This window comes from Monodon monoceros, unplaced genomic scaffold, assembly GCF_005190385.1.
Source record: "Monodon monoceros isolate NGI ecotype Baffin Bay Population unplaced genomic scaffold, NGI_Narwhal_1 Super_Scaffold_11, whole genome shotgun sequence".
Classification (NCBI taxonomy): domain Eukaryota; kingdom Metazoa; phylum Chordata; class Mammalia; order Artiodactyla; family Monodontidae; genus Monodon; species Monodon monoceros.
The window spans coordinates 124,129,587-124,147,453 of NW_021703767.1; the positions used below are offsets into that span (position 1 = coordinate 124,129,587).

The 17,867-nt window shown below is 43.8% G+C and overlaps 1 protein-coding gene across 1 annotated transcript in view; it reads right to left on the minus strand.

The window, feature by feature from the left end:
• Positions 1–4,445, minus strand: part of ESYT3 (extended synaptotagmin 3) — a 54,336-nt gene extending 49,891 nt beyond the window's left edge. Inside the window, exon 1 of the mRNA XM_029215313.1 lies at positions 4,028–4,445. Coding sequence (XP_029071146.1) covers positions 4,028–4,354 — 327 coding nt within the window. The 5' untranslated portion in view covers positions 4,355–4,445. The remainder of the gene's footprint in view (positions 1–4,027) is intronic.
• Between the last annotated feature and the right edge of the window lie 13,422 nt (positions 4,446–17,867).

The window sequence follows — 17,867 nt, forward strand, 5'->3', positions numbered from 1 at the left end:
CCTCTCACTGCTGTGGCCTCTCCCGTTGTGGAGCACAGGCCCCGGACGCGCAGGCTCAGCGGCCATGGCTCACGGGCCCAGCCGCTCCGCGGCATGTGGGATCTTCCCGGACCGGGGCACGAACCCGTGTCCCCTGCATCGGCAGGCAGACTCTCAACCACTGCGCTACTAGGGAAGCCCAAGGCTCCTTATTTCTTGAAAAATATGTCTAAAAACTGAGTGGGAGGAACATTCGCATGTAAACAGCAGGCAGCAGCCGCTCCCCTGTTCAGAAGACGAACTGCCTTCTCTCCATGAGGCCGGGCCACGTCCACAAGCCAAGGGGCTCCCCAGCATCTTCACTCGTGACCCCTTCTAAAGCAGAAGAATCCCTTCCTTGAGCTGTATGTTCCATGGAAGGGAACCAGAGGAGGAGCAGGTCTCTCTGAAGTTGGACCAGAAACAACCTCCTTCAACAGGTTTTTACAGGTGGGGACAATGAGACCCAGTGAGGGAAAGCAACTTCTCTGATCACCCGGAGGCAGCAGCTTGGAGTGAAGTGTTGAGGAGTCTAATGGGGCTGAAAAGAACAGCTCCATTGAGAACGGACCGCCGTGGCCTGGCAGGGGAGAGCGATGGCCTCTGGGCTCTGGCTCAGCCTGGCCTTGGCCTCCATCCCCTCACAGGGACTTGGTGCAAATTAGAGCAAGGTGCACACACAGCCGGGCAAGCAGCAGGGGCGCTGGGATCCACCCTCACTCACTGGGTGCTGGGTGATGACTTGCATGTCTGCGAGGCCCTCAAGACCTTTTCTTCAACCCCCTGACTACTGGTTAATTAGTAAAAATACTTCTCAAAGGAGGTCAGAAGCCATCAATCCCCATTCATGCAAGAACACCAGTTCTCAAAACAGGTAAAAGGTGTGCTGAAAGGTCCACGTGTAAGATAGAGACACCATGCTCTGAAATTGTGGACAAGGGTCACTCTGTCCCTACCACACGGGAGCCACATCCCTCCGTCTTCATAAACAGTGGGTGTCCTCAGGAGGCAGGGAGAGGCCAGAAGAAGGATATTCAAACAAGTAGGTTCCAGATTTTCCACATCATCCTTGGGCTTGGAAACCTTTACGAGGCGGGTCCAAAAGCCCACATTTACGTCTATGTGCGTGCTCTTCACAGGTGTTCACACAGACAACCAACTTCCCCAGACCTGCTTCACATTCTGGATTCCCAGTCCCAGTAATGGGCACCCAGCTCCCCAAATCAGAAAGCAGAAGACCCTGATCCCTCCCTCACTGCACTCTAGAGGCCGCCAAGCACCTGGAGTCCCCCTCCGCACAGCTCTCACCCTCAGCTCTCAGTCTCCACTATGGCCATCTTGGCTCAAATCACTTTCTCAACTGGTCTCTTTCCTCCAGCTTCACTCCTCCCTGCATGCTGCTTGTTCCAGGGCCTTTCCTAAACCTTGCCCTGACTCCTTTCAGCCTTCAGAATCAGCCCCAACCTCCATCAGACCTGCCTCAATTTGGCCCCTGTCCCTCAGCCTACACCGCACACGCCAGCCAGGCCGAACCACACAGTAGCCCTCAGATACCAGCCACACGGCGCCTCCATGCTGTGCTCGCAAGCCCCCTTCTGCTTGGACTGCCCTTTGTGGTACCACTGCCTCAATCTGAAAGGTTATCCAGGCCCTGGCCCTGCAAACTGGCCAGCCAAGCCTGCCAGAAGGGCCTGGAGAACATAGGCGGAGGCCAGGCCCTTCCCAGGACCCTGTCAAGGAGGCAGGAGGCTGTGGTCTGGGGACAATCTGATGTGGAAACCAGGTAGGGTGCCCTTCCCTCCAGGCCTTTGACCCTGGACTGGACCCTGTTCAGACTCCTGTTTCCAGCTTCCCTGAGACCTCTATGGAACTACCTGTTACACATCTGCCTCCCGCCCCAGACTGCCCTCTTGGGAGGTGAGACACCATCACCTTCCTCTGTGTGCCCCTGCACCCAGCTGGGTCAGGCCTGGGGTGTGGTTTATGGGGTGAGAACCAGGAGATACTGTCTTGTGCTCTGTCTCATCCATCAGGCTGAGCTCCCTGTTGGCTACGTCCACGTAGTTCCAGGGACCCCTCCCCCAAGAGGAGCCAGAACGGTTTCTATGGCATTTGTGGGTGGGGGGTGTTGGGGGATTGGGGGTGTCAAGGCCCCTACAGAATCTGATTCTTACCCCAATTTCAGAAACGTTGCCTTTGCATACAGCTAAGTGTCTGGAGGCCTCCCTAACACCGGGAGGGGCAGAAAGAAAGGGATGTCACTTGGTGAGGTATCACGGGCCCACCCTCGTGGGCTGAGGCTGCCATGGGGGTCATGACAGAGGTCTGACAGGCAGCCTGGGCTCCCTCAACAGTGAACAAGGAGTGTGAACAGGTCCAAGCCTGCTCTCTGTGTCCACATTTTCCACGATCACAAGCCATCAATCCCCTTTCATGCAAGAAAACCAAGGTCTGGGCGAGACAGGCCCCAAACACTGTCTCCATGGCTGCTACCCAATATATATGTAAACCTATTTACAAAGCTTTACTGTCAATCCATATATTAGTATTATGGGCTAAATTCTGTTTCCCAAAATTTATATGTTGAAGTCCTAACCCCCAGTCTCTTACAATGTGACTGTATTTAGAAATAGGGTCTTTATAGAGGTGATTAAGTTAAAATGAGGCCATTAGGGTGGGCCCTAATCTAACCTGACTGATGACCTTATAAGAAGAGGAAATTCAGACACAGGTAAGTATAGAGGGAAGACCATGTGAAGACACAAGGGAAGATAGCCAACTACAAGCCAAGGAGAGGTCTCAGAAGAAACCAACCCTGCTGACCGCCTTGATCTTGATACATTTCTGTTGTTTAAGCCACCCACTCCGTAGTACTTTATGGCAACCCTGGAAAACTAATGCAATAAGGCTTAATTTCTCTTTTAACATAAAATAAGTATACATAGGCCTTTCTAATATCTTCTCATCCTACTTCAGATGTTACTGTCATGGGCAAGTGTGAGGAACCTATAGCCTGGCTGGATTTTAGAGTACAGGCCTCAAGCCAGGGGAAATGAGGGGTCTGGTGGCCTCTGGACACCTCTCCCTGTGTGCCTGAATGTTTCTGGAAGAAATCAGAGACAACCAACACCAGTTCATCACCCAGAGAAGGGGGTTTGCTGCAGACCAAGTCTTAGACTGAATGCCCCTCTTGCAGTTGGTGGCCCAGACTCACCTGATCATAAGACTCACTGAGGTTCCTCAGTCCCACCTGGGGGTTGTGAGGTGAGGCCTAAAACTTGTTTTTATTAAGTGGGCCAAGTGATTCTCAGGACCCAGAAGCCTTTGAGAAGCCATAGTCCAGGCCATTCCACACCAGGAGATGGTTTTGTAGCTGTAGAGTGTGAGTGTGTGTGTGGGTGTGTCTCGGTGCGTCTGAGCATCTCTACCAGGCGAGGGAGCAAGAGAAGCCCGCGAGCCAGCGCGGCGGCCACCGGCCTCTCCCCTCCCCCCTGGCAACCCCATCCCGGCACTCCCATCTCTAGCCCCTCCCTCTGACAGGGCCTCTGCCAAAGGCAACCAGTCTGCCAGCTTCTGTCACAGCTGTATTTGTCAGTGCTGTGCCCTGCGTTTCTTCTTTCACTCAACAGGCGGGTGGAAGCAGTGTCTACTGCTTCCCTCACGAGTTAACTTTGCAGAGTCCCAGACGCCCTTGTTTTTCTCCTGGGTGTGGCCCGCCCGTAATTTTTCTCCCAGGTTCTGGGCCCTCAGGTGAAACCCAGGTTCCAGCTGCCAGCACAGCCGGACCAGAAGTGGCAATGAGGCCGAGGGGCGCCACGGCGAGGGACACGGCCACCGCCCCCAGGGTCTCTGCGCCGCGATCCGTGGGGGACCAGGTGTGCGGGTCTCCAGGCTCCCTCCCTCCCTCGGGTCTGCGCGCCCCAGCTCCCCGGAAGACCGCAGGTTCCTTTCCGAACCTTCAAGGGCATCCGCCCCACCTCCGATCCCCGCCCGGCTCGGCCCGGCTCACCCAGGCGGGTAGGTGCTGGCCCCGCAGCTCGCGGCTGATGAACTGGCGTTCGTTGTTTAGGAATTCGAAGGCGGCCGCCAGGCGCCCAAGCTTCCCGAGGCGGTTCCTGCGCCACCACATCCACCCTAGGGTGCCGAGCAGCAGCCAGGTGAAGCTGATCCCCAGGTAGCCGGCGAGATAGACGGGCGCCAGATAGAACAGCAGGCGCGCCGCGAAGGTGCAGAGCTCGGGCAGCAGCTGGCTGGACAGGCGCGGCTCGGGGCCCGGCGCGCGCTCTGTCCCCCGGGCACCAGGGGCGCCGGGGGCGCAGGGCTCCTCCGCTGGCATCTCTTCGTCTCCGTCTGCCCTTTCCGAGAGCTTCACCTGAGGTCAGGTCCGCGAGCCGCGACGCCCGGTCACATCTGTCCTCCAAGGGGGAGGCTGGCTGACTCCCTGGCTGACTCGCCCGCGCAGTTTCCGCGCCCAAAACTCCGAGTTCTAAACTGGGAATGCGCTGAGCCGCCGCAGCGCTCCCTTCCTCGCCCAGCCCGCAGCTCCGGATGTCTCCGCCCCCGGGGGCGGGCCCAGGAGGAAGGGGGCGGGGTCAGGCTGCTCAGCGGGCGCCAAGGAGGTGTAAAAAAGCAACCTTGTGTTGCGGCAGCCTTCAGACGCAATGTCCCGCGCAGGCATCCGAAGAGGTTGCAGTTGCCACTCCCAGGTCCTACCCCAGGCAGCTGATGACTCACCGAGGCATGTGGACAAATGGGTTGTCATGGATAAACATCACCTAAAACCTGTTTCCTACACCCAGTCTGCAATGTGCAGGCGAGTGTAGTAGGCTCTTACCTGGGCATTCGAGGGCCTCCCAGCCCCAGGGTGGGCCCCGCCCTGTGTCTGAGCTCCCTGGGTGGACCTTAGAGCCCTGTATCGCTGCCCCCTCCTCTTGCACCTATAAAGCTTAGACCTAGCACCCCGCCCCACCTGGTCGAGCTCAGGGTCCTTCCTCTGCCCCACAGCACTCTCTACCCTGCACTCCCACCCTCTGTGCTGGGTGTCAGTTTGGAACATCATTCTCTGCATCAATCAGATCGGGAGTTTCCCGGGCCGGGCCAGTCCTCCTCATTTGGGGGCGCCCGGTACCGCAAGCGATGGTGACTAACAAGAGAAATAATGAGCAAGCCCTGGGGTGCTTGGCGGCCAGTTGTGAAGCCCAAGGTTTCTACCTAATCCTTCCTGAATGATCAGAGCAGGTGAAGGTCTTGTGGGTGACATACATTTTAGGCGGCTCACCTGAGTGAGCACGTCGATTACTGGAATGTGATTTTGGAGTTGACAAATGATTTGGAATTATTCTACACTCTTTCAGTAGTTTTACTGAAGGACCAGACCCAACAGACAGCAAGCACAATGTAACTGAATTCTCTTTTCCTCTGTCCTTCAGGTATCTCTCTGTCTGTCTTTCTGGCTTTTTCCTTCCTCTTTACTGGATAAAATTACTGGCTGTGATGAGTTTTTTCAGCAACACGTGTGTTCCTAGTGGTCATAATAGCTGGACCCTCCTCTGTTGTTCTTGGTCTTCCAGGACTGGCCAAAGCAGAAGCTGAAACCTCCCAGCTTAACATTCTGTTACACTACATTTCCCAGGGTAACCTAGGAAGTCAATGTAGGAAATGCATCTCACTTGTGTTCCTTTTTGGAGAGTTCCTTTTTGAATGTACCTAATCCTATTAAAGGCTCTGAGAAGTCCTGCAGATAAAAAGCTATTATATTTGATTTAACCCACTGTTTCCCAAATTATTTGACCACAGAACTCCATTCTCAAAATACTCCTCTAGTGGTTGACCCAGGTCAACTTGAGCTAAAGGAATGAGAAAGTATGATAGGGATTCTAGGGAAGGCCCCTGGAACCTGAGGCAGGAATGCAGCTGACTCCCATGATGGATGGACCCGGAAGTTAACTGGCTGGACTCGGCTCAGCAGCCCTGCTGCTCTCCTCACTGACCTGCCTCCTTTGCCTTTGGCTGAAGTGGAGAACACAGCATCTTCCTCACCGCTTCCAGGGTCACAGAGCTTCACAGAGAGACTGCTTGACCCTTATCCTTCCCAATTCTAAATGCCTTGGAGAGAGGACCCAACTGTATCTATTATCCCCTTCCCTCTTAACACACACCAGGTCTACACCACAGCCCCCTCCTGGGTTAGTGTGTTTGGGGAGGATTACCAGAGAAGGAAGGTTGTTGATTTGGGAGCTGATGTCCAGAATGAGACCTGGAACACCTGGCGGGACGTGGCTACCCGAGCTGCACTGCCTTCTCTGCTCCTTGAACACACCAAGCTCATTTATGCCTCAAGGCTTGTGTACTTGCTGTTCCCTCTAACTGGAATGATCCCCACATAAATTTCCTCTAAGGTACATTAGGGAAGTGGGATTATGGTTGATTTTCTTTTCTCTCTTTTCTAAATTTATTTATAATGTCATTACGTTACTCTCATAAATTAAATATATAAGAACATTGAGAATATGGCATCTAAAACTCGATATCCCACCTGAGGTCAAATCTGTGCCTAGAACATTGGAGCCATTATTTTCCTTGACCTGGACATGCTACTTTGGTTACTACAGCCAACAAAAGACATTTTATGTTCTGTTTGATCATAGCAAAACCTGGGGGAAATGATGACTTCCAGACCCTTTGCCTGAACCCATTTGAGAATTCATCATATTATACCACTTTTCCAGAGAACGCTAGCTCATTTGTTCAGTATACTTACTGGCTGCTATTGTGGGTTGAATTGTGTCTCCCCCCCCCCCAAAAAAATATGTTGAAGTCCTAACCCCTGGTACCTGTGAATGGGATCTTATTTGGAAATAGAGTCTTGGTAGATGTAATCAAGTTAAGATGCGATCATTCTGGCTTAGGGTGGGTCCTAAATCCAACGACTGGTGTCCTGATAAAGAGAGAGATTTGGAAACAGAGACACAGAGGAGATATACAAAGGGAGGAAGGCCATGTGAAGAAAGATGCAGAAACTGGAGTGATGCAGTACAAAACCAAGGGCCAAAGATCGCTGGCAACCACCAGGGCTAGGAAGAGACAAGGAAGGATTCTTCCCGAGAGCCTTCGGAGAGAGCTTGGTCGTGCCAACACCTTGATTTCGGACTGCTAGTCTCCAGGACAGTGAAAGAATACATTTCTGTTGTTTTAAGCCACCCAGTTTGTGGTACTTTGATATGGCAGCCCTTGGAAACTAATACAGCCACTGACTAAGAGCCAGGCACTGTTCTAGCCACAGAAGATTCAGTGTAAACAGAATGGACAAGATCCCTGCTCTCACAGAGCTGCCATTCTAGTGGGGAACACAGACAACAAACAAGTGAATAAAGAACAGAAAATAGCAGGTAAGGGAAAATGCTGTGAGGAAAGGCAGTCAGTTGTATGAGAGAGAGTGACTGGCAAGGGGTAGAGGGCTGTTTTAACCCAAGTAATTTGGAAAGGGCTCTCTGAGGAGGTGACATTTGAGTTGAGACCCAACTTTTTAAAAAGTCTACATACAACTTCATCTTTTCTTTTTAAATTTATCTGTTTATTTATTTTTGGTTGCATTGGGTCTTCACTGCTGCGCACGGGCTTTCTCTAGTTGTGGCGAGTGGGGGCTACTCTTCGGCGCAGTGCGTGGGCTTCTCGTGGTGGCTTCTCTTGTTGCAGAGCACAGGCTCTAGGCACGTGGGCTTCACTAGTTGTGGCACGCGGGCTCAGTAGTTGTGGCTCACGGGCTTAGTTGCTCCACCGCGTGTGGGATCTTCCCGGACCAGGGCTTGAACTTGTGTCCCCTGCATTGGCAGGTGGGTTCTTAACCACTGTGCCACCAGGGAAGCCCATACAACTTCATCTTTAAAAGAAATAATATCTAGTAAAAGCATCTCTTTTGGAACAGAAAGATAAAGAGCCTCTGCTCTGTAGATGTCAGTAGTTTAACTGTTACATTTGCACGTGGGGCTGGACTAATTTTGTCTACCCTCTCCATCAGCCTGAGAATTCCATGAGGGCAGTGGCTGTGTCCAATAGATCTTATGTCCTCGGTGCCCAGCCAGAGTTTGACACAAAGAGAGAGGCAAGAGCACAGTCTGTAATTCGTTTACCTGAGTTTAATCTAGACTGGAGGACTTTCTGACTACAGGGAAGGTCCTTCACTTCTCTGCAGAGCAGTTTCTTCATCTGTAAAATGGAGATCATAGTAATATTTAAATCATGGGCTGGTGATGAGGATTAAGTAAGACCCAATGTCTTTAAAGCTATGTATCTGGATAGGAAAGTTGTCAAGAAAGACTTTAGTTTTGTCTGTATTGTTTGACTTATAGCAAGAATGTTTTTGTGTACTATCTATATAATTTTCTTTCTTTCTTTTTTTTTTTTTTTTGGGCCGAGCTACACGCGGAATTTGGGATCTTAGTTCCCCAACCAGGGATTGAACCCGTGCCCCCTGCAATGGAAGCACGGAGTCTTAACCACTGGACCACCAGGGAAGTTCCTGTATAATGAAGAAAATTTTTATTATGATAAAATACACATGATATTTAATGTCTTAGCCATTTTGAGTGCACAGTTCAGTGGTATTAAGTACATTCACATCATTATGCAACTATCACAGCATCCATCTCCATAACTTTTTCATCACCCCAAACTGAAACTCTGTACCCATTAAGCAATAACTCCCTGTTCTCCCCCACCTCCAGCCTCTGGCACCCACCATTTTATTTTTTGTCTCTATGAACTTGACTGCTCTTCATACCTCATATAAGTGGAATATTTATCTTTTTATGACCGACTTATTTCCCTTAACACAATGTCTTCAAGGTTCATTCATATTGTATCATGTGTCAGAATTTCCTTCCTTTTTAAGGCCGAATAACATTCCACTGTGTGTATATACCACATTTTTTTTATCCTCTCCTCCATTCATAGACACTTGGGTTGTTTCCATCTTTTGCTTTTTATGAATAATGCTGCTATGAACTTTGGTGTACAAATATCTGTTTGAGGCCCTGATTTCAATTCTTTGGGGTTCATACCCAGAAGTGGAATTGCTGAATCATGTGGTAATTCCATGTTCAATTTTTTTAGGAAACATCATAATGTTTCTAAATTTGTCAAATTTAGTTTATTCACGTTCAGGAAATTACAAAAGTAATTCATGCTTGCTTTAACAAATAATACAAAGGTATATAAAGAAGTTTAAAATCATGCACTCCATGTGTGATCAATGCTTCTGTTTGGTTTATATCTTTCCTCACTTCTCTTTCTCTATTTGTACAAAGACATATATGCAGAGCTAGTTTTTTTTTTTTTTTTTTTTTTTGTGGTACGCGGGCCTCTCACTGTTGTGGCCTCTCCCATTGCGGAGCACAGGCTCCGGACGCGCAGACTCAGCGGCCATGGCTCACGGGCCCAGCCGCTCCGCGGCATGTGGGATCTTCCCGGACCGGGGCACAAACCCGTGTCCCCTGCATCGGCAGGCGGACTCTCAACCACTGCGCCACCAGGGAAGCCCAAGCAGAGCTAGTTTTGATTGTGGTTCTTTTTTTTCTTTCTTTCCTCCAAAATGGGGATAATATAAACTCAAAAGCTCTCCAGTATCACTCCCACAAAATCTCTATGAGGTCTGTATTAAACATGGAAATTATTTTATAGTTGGTTATAAAACAAAGAGATCAAAATAACATCCGTATGCTCATTAAGGTGGTAGCAATAGGTGGGGGAGGAAACAACCACTAGAATTGTTGGAGCCAGACAAGGCCAAAAAAAAAAAAAATCAGAGAAAAATCAGGAAAAAAAGTCAGAACCCAAAATAGTTTTCCAGGTAGCTCATCATTCATAGTATGTTACTCTGCAGATGGTAAATGCATTTTAAATGAGGCCAGCAGAAAACAAAGTTCTCAGGTTTTTTTCTGCAAAAGTAAAAGTAGACATGAGATCTGCCACTCAAATTATGAAATGAAAAATGCCAGGAAATGTGAGAATAAGACTTGCTTTTAGCAAAAGAAGTATGGTACAGTGACCACTGCAGTGAGGCTTTCTTGATCTCTTGTTTGAATTCACCAGCATCCAGCTTATTGTGTGGATGGCCTCTCCCCATCTCCAGGAAGAGTGTCCAAGACCCCCAGCCCCTTATTCTATTCACACTTGTCTCCCACTTCTACTTCCCACTAACAGCACCTGGCTGAAATAAATCCATGAATGTTGTCACTTGTGGAATAAGTAAGTCTTTTTGATTACAAAAAAGTTTTATCTTTCCAGAAGCATATATACATATTTTAGAATTATTAGATCTGCCTTAAGTGTGTTAGTAATGTTTCTTTAGGCCCTACTATTATGAAGGAAACCTGCAACTATCATTCCTCAATTGAAAAGCGTAGGCTGCTGGGTTATATTAGATGTTTATACCTGTTGTGGTAGATAATCATTTAATATCTGTCAATAATTCAAATTCTGACTGTACTTATAATCTATTAGTGGATGTTTTTAGTGTGGAAACATGATCTGAAAGTTTTGATATTAGTATTTTTATTTGATTTTTGCCCAATATCCTTTCCTTTATCTTGTAACCTGTGAAAAATTGATTTCCTCTCATTTTCCAAAAACAGGCTTAGATCCTCCAATCTGGTGTTTAATTCCACCTTCATCTTTGGCTCTTTCATTCACTCATTAAGTATTCACTGAGGGTCTTCTATGTGCCAGACATTGTATAGAGCACAGGAGATAAAGCAATGAATAAAACAGATAAGACTCTTGCCTTGGGAAGCTTATGTTCTAATTTTATTCTTTTTTTTTTTGCAGTTCGCGGGCCTCTCACTTCTGTGGCCTCTCCCGTTGCGGAGCACAGGCTCCGGACGCGCAGCCTCAGCGGCCATGGCTCACGGGCCCAGCCGCTCCGCGGCATGTGGGATCTTCCCGGACCAGGGCACGAACCCGTGTCTCCTGAATCGGCAGGCGGACTCCCAACCACTGCGCCACCAGGGAAGCCCCTAATCTTATTCTTCTGGCTTGATTGGCTAGCTAATATATATTTTTTACTAACGTACTCCACTCTACTCTTTAGGGACCTGATATAATTTTGAGCTTCTTCTTCCTGTGACTAGAAGCAGGCAAAATCACTCCCCTGACCTCAGACAGCAGTCCTAGTTTTCAGCAGAGAATCTCTGTCTAGCATCTTCTCCCACACAGTGTTGTCAGAAACCAATTATTCTGTTTCATACATGGTTTGTGTTTCTTTGATCTGGGATCTGTTGTCAGTTACAGTCCTGTTACTCACCCGGAGATTGCTCCTCATGTTCCTGCCTGGGTGACACCTATGAAAGAAGATCGTGTCCCACAGATCCTCCCAGGACTGGCAGATACAGGAGTGGCGGAAGTGCAGGAGTGACAGGAGTGCCCGCTGTGGAAGGTCACTGGTCTCTCAGGTAATCCACACTGACCCTGCAGCTCAACCCCACTTGGAGGTCTGCCACGGCTGCTGCAATCATTACTATGTAATGATGCCAGTGCTGGCCAAGGTGCAAACCTGGCTCTGCAGGAACAGGGACCAAGTGAGAGATGGGCAGTCCCCTCTGTCCTCACTGCCCTTCTTGAAAACTAGCGGGCTGTCCAATTGCACAAATCCACACTGGCAGCAGTTCTACCTCCAGCCCCTCAGCTTCAACCCAGTGATTCTATATTTCATGTTAAATTGCCTTAATAATTATAGGACCTTAAATTTTTCTTTCTTTTCTTAATCAGTTGTGTTTTCGAAACTAATTGTGAGGTAGTTTCAAGGAATTTTTCAATCTAACTTAAATTTTAAAATGTACTGGCATAGAAGTGTTTATAATATTATTTTTTTAAATGTCTGTAGGATCTGTAGTAATGTTCCTTTTAAATTCTTGTTATAGGTACTTTGTGTTTTCTCTTTTTGTCCCCTTAATCAGTCTTGTTAGGGGTTTATTGATTTTATTAATCTTTTCTAATAACCAACTTTTGGCTTCAATTAATTTCTTTATTTTATGTCTGCTTCTTATTTCAATGATTCTGCTTCTTTCTTAATTATTTCTGTTCTACTTTCTCTGCATTTACTTTGCTTGTATTTTTTTCTTTTAGCTAGCTTCTTAAGATATAAATTAAGATAATCTCAACCTGTTTTCTCTTATAGTATGTGCATTTAGAGCTATAGATTTCCCTCTAAGCACTGCTACAACTGCATCCTACAAGATTTTAAAATAACAAATTGCTAACATTTATTCAGGTCATACTGTGTACAAAGCACTGTATTGAAAGCTTTACAAACATTCTCTTTAAATTTTATATATTTTTATTGAACATAATTTACATATAGTAAAATTCACAGATCTTAAAGGTATAGTTTAACAAATCTTTACCAATTATACATCAGTATTATTACCAGATCCAGATATGGATCACCTTTATCACTTCAGAAATTTTCCTCTTGCTTCTTCCCAGTTATTACCCATGTCCAAAGGTAAACACTCTTCTTATTTCTATTACCATTGATTAGATGTGCCTGTTCTTGACCTTAATATAAATCAAATCCAACAGTAGCCCAAGAGTATGTATACCTTTGTGTCTGGCTTTTTTGCTCAACTCAATGTTTTAGACATTAATCTGTGTTGTTGTATGTATGATTTTTTTGGAAAATGCCGTGTAATATTCCATTGTATGGATATATTACAATTTATTGATTCATTTTCCTGAAGACAGAAATTTAGCGGGTTCTAAAAAAGTTATTGGCTATAATAAATAAAACTGCTATGAAAATTCTTGCACATATTTTTAGGTGGACATATACTCTCTTGGGCTTCTGTGGAATTGCTTGGTAATAGGATATGTGAATTTTTAGTCTTAATAGTTACTGCCAATGTTTCCAATATTTTAAATTACAGTGTCCTAAATAAATATTAGCTTTACTATTTTTCTCATTTCCCGACATATTTATAATTAACAGTTTGGGAGATTTTAATGTTTTGTCAAGCATTTTTAAAGGTCAGGAACTAATCAGAATTTTTCCCATTAAGTTTTCTCTTAAACTAATCAAATTAAGATTATTAAGCTCACTTCAAACGGTTTCAGCTTGTCCTACACTACGGTGCAAAGTGAAGACTGCTGGTATTTATCATAACATAACCACAAGAGTGATAGCCTGTTACCTTTGCCATGTTCTGTTGGCTAGAAGCAAGCCACTGGTCTTGCTCTCACTCAAGGGGGACAGATCAGATTATACAAGACTTAATACCAGAGGACAGCGATCATGGGCCCACTTTAGAATCTTGCCTATAACATCTTAACAATATTGAATTTTTCAACCGTGAACATATGAACATGTTATATACATTCATTTAGTAAGGACTTCTGTAGTTTGAGGCTTGGTTTTATTTGTTCATTCGTTTAGGACAATGTTTGTAGCTTTCAGAATAGAAGACTTGCACAATTTCTGTAAGAGTTACTCCTAGGTTTTAAACATTTTTGATGCTATGGTAAGTGGTGTTGATTTTTAAATTTTATTTTCTAGTTCTAGTGGCTAGCATATAGAAATACAATTGATTTTTGTATATTGACTCTGTGTTCACTAAACCTACTAGTTTGCTTGTAGATTCTTTTAGATATTCTAAAAATACAATCAAAAACACAATCATGTTATCTGCCAATTAGCACATTTTTACGTCTTCCTTTTCAATCTTTATATCTTTAACTTCTTTCCATTGCCTTTTTGGAACAGCTAGGACCTCCAGTACAACGCTGAATAGAATGAGAGAAAAATCCTTGTTTTGTTCCTGTTGTTAGAGGGAAAGCATTCAATATTTTATCGTTATGCATGATTTAACTGTAATTCTTTAAGGATGCCCTTCATCAGATTAAGAAACTTCCCCTTTTATATTAGTTTGCTGAATTTGATGTTGAATTTGATTAAATGCTTCTTCTGAATCGTGGAGATGTTCATACAGTTTTCCCCCCTTATTCTTTTAACACAGCAAATTATGGTGATTGATTTATGGGTATTAAATTAAATGGATGTATACATTTGACCCTGCATGCCTAGAAAAAAACCCATAAAAGGTATTATCCTTTTAATTTATTAGTGTATTTGCTTTGCAAATATTTTCCTAATAGAATGTTGGCATCTGTATTCATGAAGGATATAGGTCTGAAATGTTCCATTCTTGTAATTTTCTTTCCTTGTCAGTTATTGATATCAGGATTATGCTGGCCTCTTCAATGAGGTGAGAAGTTTCCTTTTTCCTTTATTTTTGAAAGAGTTTGTATGTGGTTTATATTGTATCTTCCTTTGATGTGTGGTAGAGTTTACCAATGAAATCATCTGGGCCTAGAATTTTCTTTGTGGGAAGGTTCTTAATTATTAATTTAATTTCACTAACACCTATGACTATTCAGGTATTTTATTGACTCTTATGTCAGGTTTAGGTTCAATATGATATAGTATTTTATTTGTTCAGTTAAAAACTATTCTATTTTCCACTGTAATTTCCTCTTTGATCCATTGATTATTTAGAAGTTCCTATTTAATTTTTAAATAGTTGGAAATTTTTACTTTTTTCATTATTGATTTTTTAATTCAATTCAATTGTGGTTACAGAACATCTTTTGTATGATTTCAATCCTCAGAAATATGCTTGTTTTGTTTTATGGTCCAGCATATGCTCTATCTTAGTTCCATGTGTGCTTTCAAGGAAGTTGTATTCTGCAGTTGTTAAGTATCATATTCTGTATACAGCATTTAGATCAAAAGGATTAATGGTATAGATCAGAACTTCCATATCCTTACTAATTTTTTGTCTTTCTATTCTTAAGTTATTGAGAGGAGTGTTAAAATCTCCAGTTGTTGTTGGTGTGTCTCTTTCTTCTTTTAGCTCTGTCAAATATTGTTTCATGGATTTTAAAGCTCTGATATTAGGTACATACACATTTATAATTATCTCTTAATGAATTCACCATTATAATAAAATGTCACTGTTTATCTCTGATAGTTCTCCTTGTCTTGAATATGAATATAACCTGTCCAGCTTTCTGTCCTTACTGTTTCTTACTGTTTGTGTGATATATCTCTTTTCATCCTTTTACTTTCAACTTATCTGTGCTCTTATATTTAAAGTGTGTCTCTTGGGCTTCCCTGGTGGCGCAATGTTTAAGAATCTGCCTGCTAATGCAGAGGACACGGGTTCGAGTCCTGGTCCGGGAAGAGGCCACATGCCACGGAGCAACTAAGCCCGTGTGCCACAACTACTGAGCCTGTGCTCTAGAGCCTGCAAACCACAAGTACTGAGCCCACGTGCCACAACTACTGAAGCCCACATGCCTAGAGCCTGTGCTCCGCAACAAGAGAAGCCACCGCAATGAGAAGCCCGTGCACCGCAACGGAGTAGCCCCCGATCGCCGCAACTAGAGAAAGCCCGCATGCAGCAACGAAGACCCAACGCAGCCAATAAATAGATAGATAGATAGATAGATAGATAGATAAATAAATAAATAAATAAAGTGTGTCTCTTATATACATAAAGTTAGGTCATTTAAACAAACTAATCAGAAATCTCTGTTTTTACTGTAGTGTTCAGTCCTTTTGTATTTAGGTGATAACTGACAAGTTCGGGTTTAAGTCTGTTGAATTGCCTTTTGCTTTCAATTTGTTCCATCTGGTGTTTATTCCCTTTTCCTCCTTTTCCACCATTAAAAAAATTAAGCAAAGGGAGAACTGACAATGCTTCAATCATAATTGGAGGTTTAACATTCCTCCCTCACCAATTGATAGAACTAGACATAAAATCAACAAAGATATAGAAAATTTGAACAACACTATGACACTTTGACTTAACTGATATTTGCAAGACGCTACACCACAAAATAGCTGACTACTTTCAAGTGTATGTGGTACACCAGATGCTAAGCAATACAATTAAAAGGATTGAAATTATACAGAGTATATTCTCTGGCCACAGTGGAATTAAATCAGAGCTAAATAACAATAACTAGAAAAACCTGTAATATTTGGAAATTCAAAAACACTTCTATATAATCCATGAGTCAAAGAAAAAAATCACAAAGGAAATTGGAAAATATTTTAATCTAATGATAAAGAAAATAAAACACATAAAATTTTGTGAGGTGCAGCTAAATAAGAGAAAAATTCATAGCTTTAAATGCTTATATTAGAAAGAAGAAAAACCTAAAGCCAATGATCTGTGTCCCTACCTCAAGAAATTGTATAGCGAAGTACAAAGTGGAACATAAAGTAAGTAGAAGGAAGGAAATCATAAAGACAAGTGTAGTACTTAATGAAATAGAACATAGACCAACAATAGTGAAAAATCAGTGAAACCAAAAACTGGTTCTTTTAAAATGTCAGTAAAATTGATAAGCTTTTAGCTAAACTGACAAAGGTAAAAAAAAAGAAAGAAGACATAAAATATTAATATTAGGAATGAAAAAGGGGACATCACAATAGTCTGTACAGATATTAAAACAATAGTAAGGGAATAGAATATTATGAACAACCTTATGCCAAAAAATTGGACAATCTAGATGAAATGGACCCGTTCTCTCAAAGACAAAAACTACCTAAACTGGTACAAAAAGAAACAGGAAGTTTGGATAGCCCCATATTAATTTCAAAAATTGAATTTGTAATTTAAAATTTGCCACAAAGGAAACTCCAGACCTAGAAGGCTTCACTTATGGATTCTATGAAACATTTTACAAATAAAAACCAATCCTATACAAACTCCTTTAAAAAAATAGGGAAGTATGGGGCTTCCCTGGTGGTGCAAGTGGTTGAGAGTCCGCCTGCCGATGCAGGGGACATGGGTTCGTACCGTGGTCCGGGAAGATCCCACATGCCACGGAGCGGCTAGGCCCGTGAGCCATGGCCACTGAGCCTGCGCGTCCAGAGCCTGTGCTCCGCAACGGGAGAGGCCACAACAGTGAGAGGCCCGCGTACCACAAAAAAAATAAAAGGGAAGTATGGAATACTTCCCAATTCATTTTACAAAGCCAGTATTACCTTAATTCCAAAACCAGATGAAGATATTATAAGAAAAGGCCAATATTCCTCATGAATATAGATGCAAATTTAAGTAAAATTAAATTTAATACTCATGTACGTATGTATGTATCTCTAACCTTCTAACTGTAAATATGTATTGAAAGATACTTGGGATGATGTTTACCTATTATTAATGATGATTGTTTCTGGTTGGTGGTTAAAGAAAAATTGTGTGGTTGTGCTTTTCTGCATTGTTTGAATTTGTTTTAACAAACATGATTATGCAGTGAAATAATTATTCTTTTTAAAAAACAATAAGCAAATATGTTCTATTATTAGTTCAGGTTATGGGAATATGAATGATTTGTGGTTTTCTTTGTACTTTTCTGAATTTTTAAAATAAAAATAGATACTAGTTTTTGGTTTTCAGTACACAGTTTTTAAAATTTTAGGTGGTTTCTTTCTATTCCTAACTTATCCAGTGTTTTCTGTTGGGAAAGTGCACTGAATTTTATCAAATGTCTTCCTGGCATCTACAGATATGACCACATGATTTTTGAATTATCCTCTTACTGAGCCACACTTGCAGTGTGGAACCAGCTTATTGTATAAATGTCTACTTAGTAAGGTACAAGCAGAAAGCAAACCTTTTCTACCATCCTTCAAGCCCGCTCGCTGGGTGTGCTCCTCCTTGCTCTGGACGAAATCTTGGACAGCTTCCAGCTTTTCTAATTATTTTTAGTCTAAGAACAGTTTCATTTTAGTAATAAAAAAGGCCTATTCAATCCAATATTTAAAACTCCAACCTTTTAACTAATTT